At 44.4% G+C, this 21,856-nt stretch overlaps 1 protein-coding gene across 1 annotated transcript in view; it reads right to left on the bottom strand.

Annotated features, from left to right (window-relative positions):
• The window catches only part of DPYS (dihydropyrimidinase), a 55,667-nt gene extending 39,043 nt beyond the window's left edge, over positions 1–16,624 (bottom strand). The window contains exon 1 of the mRNA XM_006122392.4: positions 16,060–16,624. Coding sequence (XP_006122454.2) covers positions 16,060–16,320 — 261 coding nt within the window. The 5' untranslated portion in view covers positions 16,321–16,624. The remainder of the gene's footprint in view (positions 1–16,059) is intronic.
• Between the last annotated feature and the right edge of the window lie 5,232 nt (positions 16,625–21,856).

Here is a 21,856-nt window from a genome sequence, read left to right as displayed (position 1 = left end):
TATTAATCAGTGGTACAGTCCCACCTGGAATTCTAGGTTCAGTTGTGGTCACCCAATCTCAAAAGGGTAGATGAGTTTCAGAAGGGATTCAGAGATAGGCAACAAAAATAATTCAGAAAGTGTCTTTGTACACAAAACGATTTAAAAGATGGGGACAATTTATTTTAGATAAAGAAAGACTAAAAGGGGATAGGATATGCCGGGTAAGCAAATCAGGTACTCTTCTTTATCATCTTTCATATAGTATGCACAGATAATAAAACATTCAGTAACAAATTTAGGATTGATACAGGAAATACATTTTTAAAAGAGCCTATATTTAACCTCCGGAACTCATTGCCACAAGATATTGACTGCAAAAGCATGGCTGTATTCCAGAAACGATTAGATAGTTACAGTAGACTTCTGATAATCCGGCACCTTTGGGACCTAGGTGGTGCCGGATTATTGGATATGCCGGAGTATTGGGAGGTCCCGGTACAGCTGCATGGCTTAACAGCTGGCCGGGACCCGATCTCCGTCCCCCTCCCCTCTCCTTTCCTCTTCCCTTCTCCTTGCTGTAACCCAATCCCCCTCCTCTTTCCCCTTCGCTGAAGCAAAACGCTTTTCTCCATGCTGTAACCCGATCCCACTCCCTCCCCCCCAACCTTATGTTTGGTCTGGGTACTGAGCAGCTGGCTTTTTAATCAGCTGGATGGGAGCACTTGACATTTTGATGCCAGAGTATCGGGAGTGCCGGACAATTGGATGCCGGACTATTGGAGTTTTACTGTACATGGAAAAAAATCTTTTTTTTTTCTTAAAGTAGTGACACAAGCACTCAGACTTCAGACATAAATCAACCACTATCTGCAGGAAGTTAGGAAGAAACTTGCCTTCTAGGGAGGATTATTCATTAAATGTCCACTGTGGGATTTCTTGCACTTTCAAGCATCTTGCGGTAGGTCATTGTGAGAAATGGGAAATAGGATACTAGACTAAATAAAGCACCAGTCTGATCCAACACTACCAATGCTCTTATTTAGTTTGAAGCTCTTCTCCTCTGAATAGTATCCTTTTGCATAACTGTAAAGCACAGTTCAGATAAAAGTACAGTGGATTTCATTTTAACACTGTAATACTCTTTTCCTATTTCTGTGACTTCTTTACTTCTAAACCAGTTTTCTGAAGCCATTATCTATATGTCAGAATTGGATAAATTTTTGCCACAACAGCTTTTCTTTTTTTTGGTGTGTGTGTGTGGATCTTAAAAGAGCAGTCAGGAGATTTTTGAAAAATCAATCGGTCTGGATTTAGCAAACCACTTTTGTCAATGTCAGTGAACCTTTTCACACACATTTGCATTCACTATATAGGGAGGTTTTATTCTGAAACAAAACAGCCCATTTCATAACACAAATACACTAAAAACTCAGTGGTAAACACTTTTTTAAAAAATATGTATTTCCACCTCCTTAATCTGTCTGCCAATATCTTTTCCCTGACATCTACAACTACAGATAAGCAGTGCTTTTATTTATTACACTAGAAGGACAAAATTCAATCCCCTAGCTCAGTGGTCCCCAACCTTTTTGTGTGGTGGGCGCCACACCGGTGGGTGACATCACCCCGCTGCATCTCCTGGCCAGCCGGTCCCATGCCAAGTGCACCTGCACCGGTGCCAGACCCTCCTCCACAGCCATTTCGCCGCTCCGGACTGGCCGCCCTGCTCCCGCGGCTTCCCCGCTGCACTCCCCAGCAGGTTCTCCCATCACCGGCACTTCCCCACGCCCCATCAGGATGGGTTAGGGAATGAAGGGCTCAGGATGCAGAAGGGGGATCTGGGTCAGGGCTCTAAACTAGGGGTTCAGGCTCTGGGATGGGGTCAGGCCTGAGGGGATTGAGGTGTACGAGGGGGCCTCAGTGACTCCTGGTCAGTGACACAAGCCGGGGGGGGGGGGGGCACTAGTGCAGGCTTTCTGCCTCTCCTGGTATCGCAGACCATGCTGCACACTAGAAGTGGTAAGCAGCAGGGCTGACTTCTAGGTGGAGGCACGCAAGCAGCTCCATGAAGCTCTCACCCAGAGGCTCCACCACCCCAGCTTCCATTGGCCAGTTTCTGTCCAATGGAGGGGCGCAGCTGCTGATTGGGGTGGGGGCAGCATGCAGAGCCCCGTGCTCCTCTACCCCCACATAGGTGTTGAACCTGCTGCCAGTCACTTCTGCAGTGACAGAACATAATGGGACTAGCCCCGTGGTGTTCAAAGAGCAGGCCACAACCGAGCCTTAACCAGGCAGCATGTCTAATGGGACTTTTAACTGCCCAGGCAGCAGTGCTGACCAAAACCATCAGGGGTCCTAGGAGGCTGAGTAAAGTTATCCAGCACCTTACAATCCATGACTCTGCCCTGGTGCAATAGTTCTTTATATTTACCATACTGTGATCCCATGTTACAACAGAAGCCAAAAGGTCCATCTTGCCAAGTATCCTGTTTCCAACCACAGCTTTAGGGTGCGTGTATAGAACAAGGCAACTATGGAAAGATCCACCTGTCTCCCATTCCCAGCTTCTGGGGTATGTCTAGACTACATCCCTCCGGCGACATACCAACATTGCAAATGAAGCGGGGATTTAAATCTCCCACGCTTCATTTCAATAAAAATGGCCACCGTGTCTTGCCGAGTCAGCAGTTTGTGGGTAAAAAGCGGCTGTCAAGACGGGGATCGGACATCAAAGAAAGCCTTTGTCGGCTGATCCCTTATGCCTCGTAAAATGCAATGTCAGTCTATCTAATTTACATGCCTCTGGCGACAGAGGGATGTAGTCTAGACATACCCCTGGTATGTGGCTCCATCCCTGACCATGTTGGTGTAGCCCTAGCAAATTATGACACTGTATATTTCACACTTCTATTCTGTTTATTGATGATCACACATTTTCTGCATTAACACAGATTGTTCCCCAAATTTGGCTACACAGAAGTTTCTCTTACAAAGGATTCTATGTCTCTTTTTCTATAGGAACCAAATATGACCTAATTGCCTGTTTATTTCACAGAAACCAGTTGCTAATGCCCAATCCCTCTACTCCTCACAACAAACCTTGTTACCTACTTGTTCTTAATTGGTGTTCTTCTAGATGGCTCATGTCCATTCTATTCCAGTTGTGCATGTGGACACATGCACAATTGTCTGAGATATTTGCTGTAGGGTCAGCTGTGGCACCCCTTTGAGTGCTACACTCATGCATCAGCATCAGAGGTGCTGCCAGCCCAAAGCCCTCTCAGTTCCTTCTTGCTGGCAACTGCAACAGAGGGGCAGGAGGGCAGGTAATGGAATGGACATGAGCAACACATCTCGAAGAACAATAGTTATGAAAAGGTAGGTAACCCATTTTCTTCAAGGGCTTGCTCATGTCAATTCCATTGTAGGTGACTCACAAGCAGTATCCTCAGGAGGTAGGCTCAGAATTCAGTCTAGTGGTTTGCATCACTTCTCTCCCACAGCCAGCATTGTCCTTGGCCTGCAGAGCAAGCACATAAATGGAATATAAACATATGGACAGGTGTCTAGAAGGCCACCCTACAAATGCCCTACATAGGCACATGGGCTAGGAAAGATGACCAAGAAGCTTGCACCATGCATGAGTGAGCAGTGGAGAAGGGAGCCCCTTTGTCTGACCATAGAAGCAGTGAATGCAGGCAGTGATCCATTCTTTGTGTGGATATGGGATGGCTTTTCATCCTGTTGGCCACTGCGATGAACAACTGTTTTGACTTGTGGAATGGCATGGTCCTTTCAAGGTAGAAGGCTAACTCTTTTCTGACACCTAGGGAATGCAACAAATGCTCCTTTGACTTATGCAGCTTTGAGGAGGAAAAAAAAGGCTAGTAAATACCATATGAAACTTCCTAATCACCTTGGGCAGGAAAGTTGGGTGTGGCCACAGCTGGACCTTGTCTTTGTAAAAGACCTGCTGTGAGGGCAGGGGACTGGACTTGATGACCTCTCGAGGTCCATTGTAGTATTCTATATAGGGCAGTTCCGAGGTGAGCACCCTAATCTCAGACACGTGGTAGGCAGATGTTATTGCAACCAGGAATGCTACCTTCCCTGAAAGGAGATGGAGATGGAGATGGAGCAGGAAGACAGAGGCTCTAAGGTTCAGGTTCCATGGAGGAATGAGGAAATAGAGTCCCTGATAAAGATACTGAAGGCCCTTGAGGAACCTGGCCATCACGACCTGGCCAAAAAACAACCTATCCTCCAGCAGTGTACGGAAGGCTGAGATTGCAACCAGATGAACCTTGACAAATGAAATGGACCAAGCCTGGGAGCTTGAGATTCCAAAGATAGTACAGGAGTAACTGCAGCAAAGCACACTTGCATCGAATGCCTTTATCCAACGTCCAACAATGAACTGCTTCCATTTGACCAAGTATGTCACCATAGTGGAGGGTTTTCTGTTGCTCAACAAGACACCAACTGAACACTCCTGCTTCCTTGCATTTAGGTATACCACCTTCAGGTTTGGATGCAGAAGACTGCCATGGTGTGAGACAAGAGGTCTGACCGGAATGGTAGCTGTAACAAAGCACCCGTTGAGTGGTCCAGCTGTGTGCTAAACCAGTACTGGTGCAATCACCTAGCACTATGAAGATGACCTTTGCCCTTTTCTGCTTGATCTTCATGAGGACTCTGTGTATTCATGTTACTGGGGGGTGGTGGAGAGTGTACAACACAGCCTCTTACCACAGGAACAGAAAAACATCCAATGGGAAGGCTCTGTCAATCCCCTCAACTGAGCAAAAATAGTGTCATTTTCTGTTTTGCCTGGACATGAATAAGTCTACCTGGGGAGTTCTCCACCTCTGAAAGATGAAGCTGACCACTTCCAGATGGAGGGACCACTCATGGCAAGACAAAAGCTCCTACTGAAGTGACCTGCCAATATGTTCCTGACCCCAAGGAGATATGGAGCTATGAGATGGATGTTGTGGTGCACACACAATTTCCAGAGCCTGAGGGCTTCCTGTCAAAGGGAAGATGATCTGTCTATGTCTTACTGGTTGATGTACCGACCTACTTTTAATGTGTGGCAGGAAAGCTTGGCAATCTAGGTGAACCGCTCTGAGCTCCCTGAGTTGATGTGTAGGGAGCGATCTTGACTCTATTAATGAACTTGTGCACTGATATTGCCCACCTCAGGCCCGACACATTGGACACAAAGATCATGGACAGGGATGGAGACACAAAGGAAACTCCCTTCCACACCAATGCAGCATTCTATCACCATGTGAGCGAATACAGTACATGGTCTGGGATTCTGTCCACATGGTCCATGATGTGTCTGTTGGGGACACAGACTGACACCAGCTACATCTGCAGGGCCCTGAGGCATAACCAGAAGTATTGGACCATGTAAGTACAGTCCACCACTTGGCCTGACAAGCACAAGCATGTAAGTGGAGCTGAGAGGGTGGGCTTGCATACATCATATCAGCTCCACTAGGACTTGGGACTGAACCTCAAGGAGGAAAGTTCTGGCCTGAGTAGATTCAAGGACCACTCTATGTGTTGAAGTAGGATTAAGGTTGACTTTTTCTTGTTTATTAAGAGCCTCAGGTCACAAGGGGTAGAGAAAAACAGATTTCATTGATGGTTCCTGGGATCAGCCATTTAATAACCAGTCACTGAGATACAGAAAAATATGCACCTTTTGGCACCTCAGGTAGATGGTCAACGGTGCTATGAATTTCGTAAACACTCCCAGGGCTGATAAGAGACTGAAGGACAGTGCCATGAATTGAAAATGATGGTGGCCCAACACACAAAAAAGGAAATGTCTATGCTAGGAAATGAAAATACACATCTATTAAGTCAAGGACAGTATACCAGACTCCTGGATCCAGGGAAGAAATAATGAAAGCCAAAGTGACCATGAGAAACTTAGCTTTCTAAGAGACTTGGTGAGGTGATGCAGGTCCAGAATGGGTGCAAGGCCCCTTTTGATCTGGCAATTAGGAAACAGTGGGAGTTGAACCCTATGCCTACCAACGCTTGAGGGACTTCCTCTACCGCCCCCAAGTGTAGGAGTTTCTCAGCCTCTTGAATGAGCAGCTGTTCATGAGAAGGGTCCCTGAAGAGGGAAGGGGAAGGAGGGTGGGAAAAAGTCAGCCACTAACTGCAGAGTGTAGCCTGGAGATATTACATTGAGCAACCATTGGTCTAAGGTCATCTCCAAGTAGGCTGACCAAGAAGCACAGAGGATTGAGGAATGATCATAGGGGTGGATCCTGGGAAGTGACTTGGGGTGCTGTCCTTGAGTATATCTTCAAAAATGCCTGCTTCTGACTTCCTTGGCCTTTGGAAGAGGCTAGGAAGGGGAATGGGAAGATGAAGGGTGATGCTATTTAAATCCTCTGTGTCCTTCTTCCTGTAAGAGCTGAGTCGAGGCACAAATGTCAACTTCAATGGAGGTGGAGGAAGAGAGGGGCAGAACAGCCTTCTAACTTGCTGAGGGATGTGTACACCCTAAGAAATGGAGTATGGTATGGGAGTTTTTAAGGCTGTGAAGCCATGCATCAAGCAGCTCTGAGAAAAAGCCCTGCTCCCTCAAAAGGGAGGTCCTGAAGAGCAGGTCCTGGAGGGCTCTAACCAGGAACTGCACTTCATGACCTCTGCAGAGGTGACTACCATAGCCACCGAGTCCATAACATCCCCACTGGAGAGCACCTGTCACCATTGCTTTGCCCTCTTCCACGAAGGTGGCAAACTCTTAGGCTCATTCATATGGAATGCCCTCCATGAACTTGCTGATGGAGTCCCACAGGTTAAAGCTGCATAGAAGGACCTGATGGTTAAACACCCAGAATTGCAGGTTGGCTGTCAATTTTTCCTGCCAAACAAATTCAACATCTTTATTTTTCAGTGTGTTGCTTGCCTGGCCCTGCCTGTCGCTTTCATTGATGGCACCCCAATGGGGTATGGGTGTACAGTTACTCAAATCCCATTGCCAGGATATAGTACTACTTTTCCACCTTTGTGGAGGTAGGTGGAATGGAAGAAGGGATCTGTCACACAGGCTTTGAAATTTTTAGGGTCTTTGGGTGGATGGGTAAACACAACACAGCTGGGATAGAGGATGGTGTGACATTAAAGAGACAGATTTTGTGTTGTTGAAATTTTTGATCTTGAAAAATTTGGAAAAAATTCATTTTGGGATTGACCTGACATGTTTTGTTTGGTTTCTGAGCATTTTTAAAGTGAGTGAACAAAATAAAGAGCTAGATTAAAAAAGAATTCCTTCATGATCTTTAGCCAAGTGTTTAGGGAACTCACCTGTGATGCATGAGACACAAATTCCAATCCCTTTTCTGGATCAGGGTCTTAAATCCAAGTGTCCCCACTCCTAGGTGAGTCCTCTAACCACCAGTCAATAGCATATTCTAGGGTGTCTTGCTCAATCTCTCCTGTTGGAGCTATTTCACTTTAAATAAAATACCCGGGGCCAGTGAGAAAGAAAATTATTCTATAGTCTGGTAGTTACCACTGGACTAAAATATTACAAAGGATGGCACCCACCAATCTAACCACTCTACCCTGCAATTATTTTAGGACCAAAAGTATGCAGCAAATTCATGTCAAATTCACAAATATTTTGGGGTTAAGTGAACATTGTACAACAATATTTAACTATTGTTGTAATCAAACATTTATTCTTGTTCTATTTGACTCTAGAGTTAAGCAGTGGTCAAGAAATTTGGTTTTATTCTCACCTCTGCCACAAACTTACTGTGTGGCAAGTAATTTCTTCCTCTCTGTGCACCAGAAGATAGTAGTGCTTCTCTAGCTTGCTTGGAGACTATGAACATTAATGTTTAAGTGCTGTTAAGAACCTCTTAAAAAAGGACACACAAAAATAAGATATGTAAAATGATATATTCTATTCAAGACCATGGTTGCAATGTGAGGCATTCAAGAAATGTCAAAATTGTTGCCTGTGCATTCTTCAGTCTGCCTGCTTATGAACATGTTTTAAACATGGCCTGCAATTCCACAATCACATAAGTATTTTTGCAGGACCCTGCCTCGTTCTAGGTCTTGAAAGCTGTCTAAACATATGATCTTATTCTTGTAATTCAGTATCTTTCACATGTTTGCTAAAGGAAAAGTTATGGATCCTAAAAACAGAAGTAATAATATTGCATACTATATACATTACACAAAAAATACCACTGGAAGCTGTGAAAAAACTCATATGTAAGATGCATGGGGCAGAGCCCATCTTTCTTCTGTGTTTTTATAGCACATAATAAATATTATATGGCTTCTAAGCATTACTGTATATTTCACAGCTTTAAGATTAGCCTTATGAAATAATTTTACAGCATTAAACTAAATAGAAATGTAGCATGCAAATAATGTAAAGCCAGGTATATATTGGCTACATTACTGCTGATGTCACTCACAGTCTCATGTTTCGGCCCAGTAAACACTTACTTTTAAGGGATAGAGGATACTCAAAGGGCATTTTGTCTGGTCATATGTGAATGTGCCCCTGGTACTTAACAAGTGTTCCTGTGTCGGGGTGACAGGGGCTGAAGCATGTGCCAGCATCTTGGGAAGAGGGCACCAGCTTTAAAAAGGAGGGTGCCTGCCCTCAGGGAGAAGGAGGGCAGCAACTTGGTCAGTGGCAGGAGCCCTCAAAGTGGACAAGCCAGGACCGGAGTACGGAGGAGCTGCGAGATCCCGAGGCCAGCAAGGCACCAGGCGAGAAAGGTGACTGGAGCGGCCAGGACGGAGTATGGCCCGAGGGAAGGAAGCAGCCCAGGACAGGGCCAAGGAGGACCCAGGGGGTCGGTGAGTTGCGGCATTGCCCCTCTGGCCGAGCAGGACGTAACTTATGCCTGTTCTTAGGGTCCTGGGCTTGGACTTGGAGAGAGGGAGGGTCCAGGTCCCCCGTTCCTCCCGACGGACACAAGGACTCCTCAGGCAACAAAGGGATTATCACAGGACTAACGGACCCTCAGGCGACGAGGGGAGTTGCAGCGACTGGGGAAGGGGTCAACCCCAAAGAAGGGGCTACCCCCTACCAGGGGCGAACCCCTAACAGTTCCATATTGTTTTTTACATCAAGGCAAATTTAAAACACCTAAAACATGGTGTGCACAGATGGGTGTGTGTGTGTGTAGCAAACAAATAGAAGATTTAGGTGAATAAGCCTAGCTCTGTCACTGTAATGACACAAAACAGCTCTCAAATCTATATTGCTGGCCATTGGAAGTTCATCCCAGTGACAGTGAATCTTCCAGTGACACAGTACCTCCTACACTGGACTGCCTTGCTGTGGGCAGCAGAGGGGGCAATGCCCATAGTATCCCATGCCCTAGCTGCTATCAGCACACTGAGGCTCCTAAGAGCTGGCACAAGTTAAAGCAGCCTTTAATCTGTTCTAATTGATGCCAGGGGACTGCCGTGTCACACAAATGTGCCAGGACTGTGGCGTGAGCATAGCTGTCTCAGAATCACTTGTGCACTCCCATGCCCACGTTGTGTTGTATTTACCTTGACCACAGTCAAGAATCTGACCCAAATAATAGAGGACAATGCATTTTAACCTTAGGGAGACAAGGTGGGTGAGTTAATACTGTAGGAGCGATGTGGCCACAGCTATACTGCATACAGTGTGTGATAAAACCTTGTGAGTCATCAGAATTTCAGCTAAGCCTGCACAGGTTAAAAGATGCACAACTCACTACTTCAGGGACATCCCAAAACACTAGTGCTCTGGTCTTAATTTAGAACCTCTTGATGTATATGTGTTTATAGCCTTGCAATCAGAGTTAATTGTATAACACCTTTTATATGTCTACATCTAGAGAAGCTGCTAGTCTTTATGCATCTGGAGAGTTTTCAAGTTTCTTAGCAACATGGGTTTGTTCTATTGAAATAATGTCCTGTGCCGAATGGAATACCTTTAAATAGACAATTTAGAGCTAAGTTTTATTTTTTCATTTTTATGTGAAATATTTATAGTTACAAAATCATTTGTTTTGGTTTATTTCAGAGAAAGCTGCTTTTACTAATTATTACAATCTGAATAAATACCACTGCATGAATCAGTTACAGGCATGAATTAGACACATACAGGGTCCATTCTTTCAACACATGCTCACCTGGATAAGAGAGGAAGGCTCAGGCCCAAAGTAAACTTCCTAGAAAAATTAGTAACATGCATTAACCTTCCCAAGTTACCTAGCACAAATAATGCAATACCACTTGCTCTGCCAGTTTTCATCATGATCGATTAGAACAGCTTCATAACACAGTTTGCCTGATTTAAGGCTTAGATTTAGGATTAAGATTTAGGAATTCTAGGCTGCTCTGACTGTTGGTAACATGAGGAAACTACAGAGTAAAATTTAATAGACCGATAGCACTAAAGCTACATTGGACTAAATGGGTATCTAGCCCAGAATGACAATTCCAATGTCCTAATGTGACCAAGGCAGAAGTGAATAGGATCACCATTATACAGATTTCTGTGTCTGCTTTAAAACAAGGGTCTCTCAACACCAGGGATCCTTCTTGACTATGTCTAATTAATCATGTCAAAGAAGTAAACAAGATGTGTTTCACTGCAACTCACAAAAGATTCAACCTTTTTTCTAGGTAGTCAACCAAGCAGTTCTGTCTCCTGCAGCAAATATAGATCCATGGGTTCTATCAGCCCATTTCTCAGAGTGGCCTACTCCAGAAACTTAAAAAGAAGCAAAAACTAAATACAATCTAGACTGCAGCTGGCAAACTGTGCATATTCTACAACGGGGGGAAGTTTTTCTCAACCCAGCTGATCAGATTATGGTGAGGCACAAGGACGGACAGTTCTGGCCTATGTATGGGCATCAGCAGCTAGCACATACAAAAATATTAATGTGCTTCCCAGCTGCTTCCAGGTCTGCTCAATGCTCCTGACCTCTCTGCTTGTCTGACCTTTATAGCCTCAAATATGTTTCAGCCCTCCAGCCTGCCTGAGCCTGTCCATGTCACCTATTCACACACAGTTAGTAGTGCACCACTATGTGACTAACCAATTTGGATGTGGGACTGAACATGTCATTTGAGTCATCGGTGTAGCATTTATGTGGCATATTCTTGTTGTTAGCACTATATATCAATAAAGTGCACATTAAATGGATTCAGAGCTATGTAACTAACATCTAAAAAAATAATTGTCTATGGGGAATCATTGGATGGGGGAATTTCTAATGAATTCCTCGGACTGACCTTTGACCCATAGCAATTCGATATTTTGGCAATCGTCTTGATGTAAATATGAAATCAGGGCTGATGATAAAGTTTTCATTGACAAAGATTAGGAGGGGGTGAATAGTGAGGAGGATGGGAAAGTTGTAAAGAACAATCTGTACTTCTTGGTAAACTGGGCTTATAAGCAGCTGGGTTCCCTCTCCCTTGTGGCCAAAGCCCTGTCTTTTCCTTTCTGCCCTCTCCCACTTCCCTCACAGAAACCCAGTGACCCCCACCCATAGCCTCTGATCCCAGGACCAAGGCAGCTTGGGGGAGAGGCCCCACTCCCAGTGTGCCAAGCAGCACAGCCTCAGTGCCCCCAGTCCCTGGGCAGTGTGGTCTCTATGCTCCCCCGCCCCATTACTGGTTCTCCAGACAGTCAGAGCAGTTGTTGTGCTCCTTCCCCCCACCCGCCCCAACCCTGATCTGAGTACTGGAATAGCAGTGCAGCCCCAGCACCAGCTGACCAACTCCTTGAGGAAGAGAGGCTGGTAAGCTCCAACCTGCCTGGCCAGAGGTGGAGCATGGGTGAGGCCAGGGAAGGCTGTTTGCTGAGGCACAGCCTCCACCTGTCTATGATACCTGCTGCCCATGGCTGGAATCATGCAGACAACATGCATTTAACACACACACACACACACACACACACACACACACACACACACACACACACGTCATATCTAGGAACAAGGAATGCTGACTATAACCACAGAATGAGGGTCTGTATCCTGGAAAATATTACACCTGGAAAGGATTTAGGGGACAAACCAGTCAAAAAAACTGAACCAGGAGCTCTTCCACTGTTATGGCAAAAAGGGCTAATATGATGCTAGGATGTATATATAGAGGAATAGTGAGGAGGAGGAGGAGGGGTGATTTTACCTCTGCACAGGGCAGAGATTGATCCTAGAATGCTGCATAGAGTTCTAGTGCACATATTTTTAGAAGTATATTGAAACATTGGAGGTAAACAAAAAAAAAAAAGCAAAAAAACATCTAAAAACCCAACAACCCTACTCAATTGACTCAAAGGCTGGAGAGAATGAGGGTACGTCTACACTACAGCGCTAATTCGAACTAACATGTCTAGAACTAAAAACTAGTTCGAATTAGCGTTTTGCTAATTCGAACTAGCATGTCCACATTAAGTGGACCCTGAACCGGGGTTAAGGATGGCCGGAAGCAGTGCCGGCAGCGCATCAGAGGAGGACTTAGAGCATGGAGATGCTGTCTCAGGCTAGCCGAGGGCTGCGCTTAAAGGGACCCGACCCCCACTCCGGACAGAGAGTTCTCAGGGGTGCCCTGCTTGCAAACCAGTCCTGGCTTGGAGTGCCCAGAGTGCCCACACTGGGCACATCACAGCACTCGGCCATCAGCCCGGCTGCACTTGCCGCAGGCTGCCATCTGGGGAGAGGGGGCAATTGGGGGGCTGCAGGAGAGCTTCCACCCCCAGAAGCCCACAGAGCCAGCCCAGTCCTCCCCATCGGGGGCTCGTACCCCATTCCTCCCTCACCTCCTTCCACTTACCCTTCCCTAGCTCCTTTTCTTGATGTACAAAATAAAGGAGAATTGTGTTCAAAAATGGAATCTGTCTTTATTGAACAAAACTGGGGGAGACTGGGAAAAGGAGGTGGGAGAGGGGAAGAGAGAGGGTAGGAGAGGGGAGGGCAACTACAATGATCAGGGGTTGGGAACAGGTCCCATATGAAGAGAGGCTAAAGAGACTGGGACTTTTCAGCTTAGAAAAAAGGAGGAGGGGGGACAGGATAGAGGTCTCTAAAAGCAGGAGTTGGGTAGAGAGGGTGCATACAGAAAAGTTCTTCATTAGTTCCCATAAAGAAGGACTAGAGGACACCAAAGGAAAGGAATGGGTAGCAGGCTTCAAACTAATAACAGAAAGTTGTTCTTCACAAAGCAAAGAGTCAACCTGTGGAACTCCTTGCTGCAGGAGGCTGTGAAGGCTACAACTAGAACAGAGTTGAAAGGGACGTGAGATCAAGTGATGGTGGTTGGGTCCATGGAGTGCTATTAGCCAGGGGGTAGGAGTGGTGTCCCTGCCCAAGGTTTGTGGAAGGCTGGAGAGGGATGGCACGAGACAAATGGCTTGGTCACTGTCTTCGGTCCATCCCCTCCAGGGTCCCTAGGGTTGGCCGCTGTCGACAGACAGGCTACTGGGCTAGATGGACCTTTGGTCTGACCCAGGACGGCCATTGTAAGCTCAGGGCTCAGGGTCGGGGGTCTCAGTGGCCCCCCTTGATTTTCATGCACACCTGCTCCTGGGTGGCCAGGCTGGCAGCTATCCTGCCCTAGACGGCCACTTTCCTGTGCCTAGTGCGGAGATCGTGGACAAAGTCCACGATGTCCGCACTAGCCCAGGCGGGTGCCTGCCTCTTGCAGTCTCGGGCAAGCTCCCGGGAGCCACCAGCCTGGTCCCGGGAAGAGGGGGAGGGCTGGGGGGCATCGGGTGGCTGGCTCGAGCCGTGCCAGGTGCAGGGTCTGCTGGCTGGGTGCTGGCAGGCTTGCACCTGGCACGGGCACCGTAACCAGCCCGTGCCCCTTTAAGGGGTCCGGGGCCGGGAGGGGGGTAATAGAGTTTCCCTGGTGTGGGCCAGAGTGGCCACCAGGGAAACCAGGGGAGGGCTAGCCTCCCACTAGTTCGAATTAAGGGGCTACACACCCCTTAATTCGAACTAGCTAGTTGGAACTAGTCTTAATCCTCGTAAAATTAGGTTTTCCTAGTTCGAACTAAGCGCTCCGCTAGTTCGAATTAAGTGTAGTGTGGGATGAAGTTCTATGGCTGCTGTTACTCAGGAGCTCAGACTAGATCTCCCATGGTTTTTACTGACCTTAAAACCTACAAATCTATGGCATATTTCATTAGCATGTGAGCAGCTGCATCATATAAGCATTGAACTTCTAAGGTCAGCCTTGCGCACAGCCTTTTACTCTGAGGGGAGGAGAGAAAGAAGAGCATAAATCCCTATAATCTAGAATTGCATTCATTCCGAGTATATGGTGATGAACATGGTCATGGGCACGAATATTTATGGCAACAACAAACCATCAGTTTTGGAGAATATTCACAGACAGTGAATGTTTTGTATACTAACATGAATAATTAGAGCAGAAATCTGATTTGAGAATTTTGCTTTTCCAATCAGGAAACAGAAACATGCCATGTAATCCACATGTCCCAGAAAAACTAACAACTTGAATTTTCAATTTCTGATGACAGGCGATATAAATACTCCACAAAAGTCTACTCATTGAACAGATTTCAAACTAAGAGCTATTTTGGCCATTATTTATAGATTGATGGTTTGGAAGAAAAATGTAGTCAGTTCATGGAGAGCTTAAAAATATAAAGGTATGAAAGTCCCATAATAAATTCATTGCTAATCATTCTCTCGTATCTACCAGCTATTTATTACAGAGCCTGGATCTTGCAAAACACCCATGACTGAGTTAAATTCTCTTTCAGTTTTCAACCTTAATAAACAGTCATGCATATAGAGATCAAATAGTGTCTTCTTTTAACTATTTTATAAATCTAACGAACAGGAAACATGATACACTTGACATACAAGTTACTTTTCTGTGCTAGAAAATTGCTTTGCCGTGATACAAAATCATTCTTTACTGAGCACTTTGCAATAAATTTAAGATCCATCTATTTTAACAGTGTTGGTACAGTTGAGAAAAAAAAACTTTCTTTAATAAGGATAAAAACAAACAGTAGAAAGTTGCCTGTATAAAGTTACACTAAAGTTACACTAAAGTTAATATTGAGAGTACATATTGGCAATTTACAAGATTATTGAAAATTATCCAAAAACCCAAACATTACAAACTCTGAAATTCAGTGTTCAGGTTAAATATAAAAGAAATGCAAGCAAGTTAGTGGGTGAATGCATATTAAGACAGCCTAACAACTTTAAATCTGCTGTATAGCGGACAGGAAATGAAAGTCTGATCTACACTTAAAATCAGATTAACCTAATCTCTGACCACAAATACTAAAATATCTTAAATCATAATTGCAAGGTTATTACATGGCATCACTACATCACAGAACTAAAGTTTAATTTACTTATGTACAATGTCAGGTACATTAAATACGAATTTAATCTAGACTTAATTTAACCCAATCTTCTTTGTGAGGGTACACAATTGGGTTTTTTTCTTTTCTACAACAAGCAATTGTGCCTTTAGAGGAGTGGATGTTTCAAGGACTGGTAATGGGGTACACTCTCAGTTCTGGACATCAGTTTTACGCTAGTGGAGGCAGGTGATGAACCAAATCTACTGGCAGGGAAAAGTGAGGAATGCTGGGCAGCTGCACTACTGTAGCTGCTCTGGAGTCAGAGAACTTCAGTCTCCAGACCATGATATCAGCAAGTTATATAAGTAATTAAGTTAATTAATAAATTGCAATAAACTCTGCTGCACTACAGGAAGAACCAACACCTTGCTGGAGCTGCTTGTGTAATTTGCCATCGTTGCAAAGGTGAAGCAAATAGAATCCAAGTACAAGAACTAGGGAAAATGAGGGCATCACTCACAAATATAAACTGGGTTCAAACTGGCACTTCCTTGAGAGAGATAGAGGGGTAGTGAAACATGGATGAGAAAACCCTCATCTTTCAGGTGCTAACTCTCTAAACAGGGGAAAGGGTGTTCAGGAGATGACTTCCCTTCTTCAGCAAGAGACTTGAGTACCTGGTCATGAATTTTCCTCCTGATAAAGACGAGACAGACAGATTGATTTACCTTTGTTCCCTGGTAGAAGTCATCTTTGGACTGGGTGCCCATGAAGGGGAACTGCATGTGTGTGTGGGTGTCAATCCCCCCAGGCAGCACCAGTTTGTTGCAGGCATCTATCACAAGGAGCCCAGCAGATGTCCCAGGCTGCAGGTTCGGTCCCACTGCCTGCACTACACCATCCTCCACATATACATCAGCCAGCTGTGAGTAGTCCTCATTCACCACTTTCCCCCCTTGGATCAAAATCCTCTGCTGTAGGGGAGCCATCACTTTTGCTGCAGGGTCCTTGCAAGTGTGGGCAGCAGAGGGGCTTGAGCTTTGAGAGCAAAGGAGCAGTGGCACTGTTAGGCACTAGATTCAGCCTTCTCTTCTGTAGGAATATAGCCTCAGCAGGAATACCGAGGAGCAGACAAGAACACACGGCAGGAATGAAACAGACAGATTCCTGCTTCCTCCTCTAAAACTGATCCCAGCAGTTCCTTCTGAAAGGTGCTTTGCTGCCCACTTTCTCACCAGTCTGCTTCTCTCAGCACGTCAAGCTATTGACAAGTGACTCCCAAGCATGACTGACATGCTGGTATTTATAGCTCTTTCAGAGGACTCTCCTCCTCCACCACTAACTCCACCCACTGCCCCAAGTTTAGCACGTAACATCTGCTGATCACTACTCTGCACCAGTCAGAGAAAGCAGAGGCTTCACCAATTTCTTGTAGAATATTTAACTAGCAACTTCGGGGCCTCCTTTTCAGAAGAGCTCAGCTTTTGTTTAGGCAACTAATAAGGACCAGATTTTCAGGGGTGCTCAAACTTGATGCTCCATCTATGATGCTCATAGACAGACTTTCAGAAGTGAGCAGTGCACAACACGCTGAGCTATTTTGCAAACCTGGACACTTATTTTGAGCTTTAAAACACTAGTATTTAGTGCTGATGGGATAGCTCTGGAGTCTGCCTTTATTCAACAGCAGAGCAAGTTTCATTGCTTGACCACGGCTGGATTAAGGCCAGTCTGGGCCCTAGGCATAGTAATAATTAGGGTTACCTCACCACCCCTCAGGTTTCCCTTCGAGCCGTAACTTGCTCTGGTTGCTCCATTTTAATGGGGGACACCCCCCTCCCCACTGAACTAATTTTCTATGGGGTAGGGAAGGACCAGTATTCCGACATCACCCATTTCTTGGAGGGTACAGGGGAAGTCCTTCAATCTCACAAATCCCTTTGTCCTCTTCAATCCCCTCGCAAGGACCACTACTTGGATAGTGGAGTCACAATCCAAGGACTTTCCATTTGACTGAGGGAAGCTCTCACAGATGGAGGCGGCCCCCACTCCCAATCTTTCCTGGAGCAGGCCAGCTTCCCCACTCCCCAAAATCTATCCTTGTCCCACAAGAAGATCAGGTAGTGGCAAAGTGGTACCAAGCTGCCCCCTTACCTCCTCTCCTCCCTCAAGGAACTTGCCATGTTTACTGGGGGGTATGGAAGTCAGGAATCCTCCCCTTTTCCCCTTTTGGAATAGCTGCTTTCATTGAATGGACTTCATTTAAATAGGGGTTCCATTCTCCTGGATTCAAAATGGGCAAGGCTCATTAGGAAGAAATTAAATAGGGAGAAAAGGAGAATGTTATAGCTTTCCTGCTTGACCTGGGGTGGGATCAGGCCCTAAAAGAAACAGGAGAATGAAAATGAAGATTAAAAAATTCGAAGTTATTGTAAGTATGTGTCCAACAAGCAAAATAAAGGGAGCTTGACCAATGAGGAAGCAATGAAGATCTTGTAAAACCGCTGTTGATAAAGCACACATTAACACACTTGGATCACTTTAACACAACACAATTACCCTCTCCTGCTCATGTGTTTCCTAGGGTGTCAAAATAACTAGCTAAGAACTTAACTGAAAAACAATTCTTGGTGATTTATCAATGAGAAGTACAGAAGTGATTGACAAATAGAATAGAGCACCTTGAACCAACAATTCGCATTTATATCTCACTCTATATAGTAATAATTTAGCCATAAGTCGAACCCCAACAAAGAATTGGCGCACTGCAGAGGTGGTAAGCCCTTCATAACTGGTTATACTGCACCCAGACAATGTCTGCCAGTTAGAAAGGAATTTGATCTAATCTCTACTGCACCAACCAAAAGAGGACTGCAGCAAAGTGTATAAGATGCCTGTAGGATGAATAAAAGAATCGAGGTTCCAATGGCTTCTAAGAGCCAATAATAACTTAGATGCTTTTGAAAGCTTTGCCCTTGGAGCTAACTATATTGCTGGCAGATATCAAAGTTCTGTAAATTTATTTAGCTGTCACAAACAAACAAGAAAATCTTTAACAGCAACATTTATGCAAACTTGGTAAATGTTTGATATGGTCATGGTGCAACAGCATGAAGTTTGATTGACCTAACTTACCCTTACAGAATAGGAAACTCACTGGACTTTATGAGAAGAAAATGCATCATCTTATCCTGTTATTGATGTTTTTCCACAAGAGTGTGATTTTACCTTTGCCTTCCGGTAGGACTTGTCGTCCTACACACTTTGAAAATCAGACCCCAAAGATTTTTCTAAACTTTCCTTCATGCACTTTAAAAATTGTCTGTTATATAATCAATACCTGACCCTGTACCACATAAAAGGGTTTGATGTTGAGCAATGTTTGCTCGTACTACACTCTTATATAGTAATTCAGTAATTTGTGTCCTAGCATTTTTACTTCTCTGGAGCCACAGAAATATTGACAAAGCAAACATGATGGAGAGAAAGATTTAAAAGCCTAACCTGAACCTGATTAATGGTTTTTATGATCAGGGACAAAGAAGTTTCAGGAAACTATACATACAAATAGAAAGAAAAAATTCATATTAAATTGAAACTGGCATTGGAAAAGTTTCAGAAAAGGGCAACAAAAATGGTTAGGGGTTTAGAATGAGTCCCATATGAGAAGAGATTAAAAAGACTGGGACTGTTCAGCTCAGAAAAGAGGAGACTAAGCCGGGATATGATAGAGGTCTATAAAATCATGACAAGTATGGAGAAAGTGAAGAAGGAAAAGTTATTTACTTGTTCCCATAGAACAAGTAAGCACCTAAGAACTATGGGTCACCATATGAAATTAATAAGCAGCAGGTTTAAAACAAACAAAAGGAAGGTTTTCTTCACACAGCGCAGAGTCAGCCTGTGGAACTCCTTGCCAGAGGAGGTTATGAAGACCAGGACTAACTGGGTTCAAGAAAGAACTAGATAAATTCATGGAGATTAGGTCCATCAATGGCTACTACCCAGGATAGGTAGAAATGGTGTCCGTAGCCTCAGTCAGAGGCTAGAAATGGGTGACTGGAAAGGGATCACTTTTTGATTCCCTGTTTTGTTCACTCCCTCTGGGGTATCTGGCATTGGCCATTGTCAGAAGACAGGATACTAGACTAGATGGACCTTTGGTATGACCCAGCATGGCCATTCTTATGTTATAGTAATATCATGGATCAAGCAGAAAAAACCCTGAAAAAAGATTTGGTGGAACAGATGAAGTATTGATACCCATGTAGTGATGGAAAGTGGTTGGAGAGGATGGATTATTCTTCATAGTATTCTTATGTGTGTGTTATTTATGCCTTATGTTACATGGAATCAAAGATTAGGACATTAAGTCAAGAAATGCCAAGGAATCAGCCACATTCAGTCTATCCTATTCCAATTCCCCTTCTAGTCACACTTAGTTCACCAATAGCACCCATAGTGCTGTAGATAGGAGCTTTATGAAGAAATGCATAGCATAAGATCACATCAAGCACCAGAACCTCCATATGTGTTATATGTCATCAACAGCCCATAGAAACTACCCAAGCCTCCGGACAAAGAAACAGCCAGCCCCCAAGGAAAAGATAAAACTTATATATGTAAGTAAGTTATGTTTGTATTGAATTCTAGAATTTGTGTATTAACATTTCTCAGATGGGGTTATTTTTCCATAATATTCTCTCCATCAAAAGAGGGAAAGGGACTTCTACAAAATTATTTTACTTAAACTTTTAATAGAGGGTTTATTGCATTATTAATCATATTGATTACAGAATCACAGAATACTAGAAATGGAAGAGACCCTGAGAGGTCATTACATCCAGTCTCCTGCTCTCATGAAAGGACCAAGCACCATCTAGAATCATTCCTGGTAGACGTCGATCTACCTGCTCTTAAATATCTCCAATCATGGAGATTCCACAATCTCGCCAGGCAATTTATTCCAGTATTTTACTACCCTGACAGTTAGGACGTTTTCCCTAATGTCCACCATAAATCTCTCTTGCGGAAATTTAAGCCTATTGTTTCTTGTCCTATTATGAGAGGTCAAAGAGGACATTTTTTCTTCTTCTTGTAACACCCTTTTAGATACTTGAAAACTGCTATTATGTCCCCTCTCAGTCTTCTCTTTTCTAAACTAAACAAAACCAGTTCTTTGTCTTCCTTCCTAGGCCTGCTTTCTTCACCTTTAATCATTTTTGTTGCTCTTCTCCAGGCTCTCTCCAATTTCTCCACATCTTTCTTGAAATATGTTACGTAGAATTGAACCCAATACTCCAATTGAGGCCTAATCAGCAGAGAGTAGTGGGGAAGTACTTCTCGTGTCTTGCTCGCAACACATCTGCTAATACATCCCAGAATTACATTTACTTTTTTTTTTTTTTTTTTACACAAGTGTCACATTGTTGACTTGTTTAGATTGTGGTCCGCTATGACACCTACATCCCTTTCTGCAGTACTCCTTCCTAGACAGTCACTTCCCATTCTGTATGCATGAAACTGATTGTTCCTTCTTAAGTAGAGTACTTGGCATTTGCCCTTATTAAACTTCATCCTATTTACCTTAGACCATTTCTCTAGTTTGTTCAGATCATTCTGAATTATGACCTTATCCTCCAAAGCACTTGCAACCTCCCTTAGCGTGGGGTCATCTGCAAACTTAATAATCGTACTCCCTATGCCAAATCTAAATTGCTGATGAAGCTATTGAACAGAACTGGTCCCAAAACTGATCCCTGTGGAATCTCACTTGTTATGCCCTTTCAGCATGATTGTGAACTATTAAGAACTACTCTGAGAGCAGTTATCTAGCCAGTTATGCACCTATCTCACCGTAGTCCCATCTAGGTTATTTCCCTAGTTCATTTAATGTGATAGCTATACAAAAGGTATAATGCAAGGCATAGAGGCTGAGAACTATATTTCAGCTTACCCAAATCAGGCCTAAGCACTAGACACAAAAGTAGGTGTCCCAGGAATGACACTGTACCAGTAAAGTTTCAAGATTCCTATAGAATAGTGGTTCTCAGAGGGGGCTGTGGGCCTAGCCAGGTAAGCCATTGATAGGTCTGCACTGTTTTGTTTACCTAAACTGTCAGTAGCCACAGAGCCTTGCAGCTCCCATTGGCTGTTGTTTGCTGTTTCCAGCCAAGGGGAGCTGCGGGAATAGGCATGGCCTAGATTGACAATGCTGGAGACTTTGACCCTCTGAAGAATGAGTCCTTCAAAAACAGTTTATTGTTACGAGGGAAGAAAAAAGACTTCACGATTCAATAACGTCTGGAGGAGCACTCCATACTCAAGCTGATGTGCTTGGTATCAAGGTTCCCCTGTAAGTTGCACAGTAGCATGGCTATGCAGCTGCTTAATAAGCCCTGCCCAGAGGCTCAGGGCTGCTGCACACAAACCTACCTGGATGGGAGAATGGGCTCTATGCTGTGAATGGAGGAGCACCTCTCCCAGCTGGTAGGGAGGGGACACAAGGAAGGAGGGAGTTGCTGG

The sequence above is a fragment of the Pelodiscus sinensis genome, chromosome 2 (genome assembly GCF_052426305.1).
Source record: "Pelodiscus sinensis isolate ZL-2025 chromosome 2, ASM5242630v1, whole genome shotgun sequence".
In the NCBI taxonomy this organism is placed as follows: domain Eukaryota; kingdom Metazoa; phylum Chordata; order Testudines; family Trionychidae; genus Pelodiscus; species Pelodiscus sinensis.
This window is presented reverse-complemented; position numbering and strand designations above follow the sequence as displayed.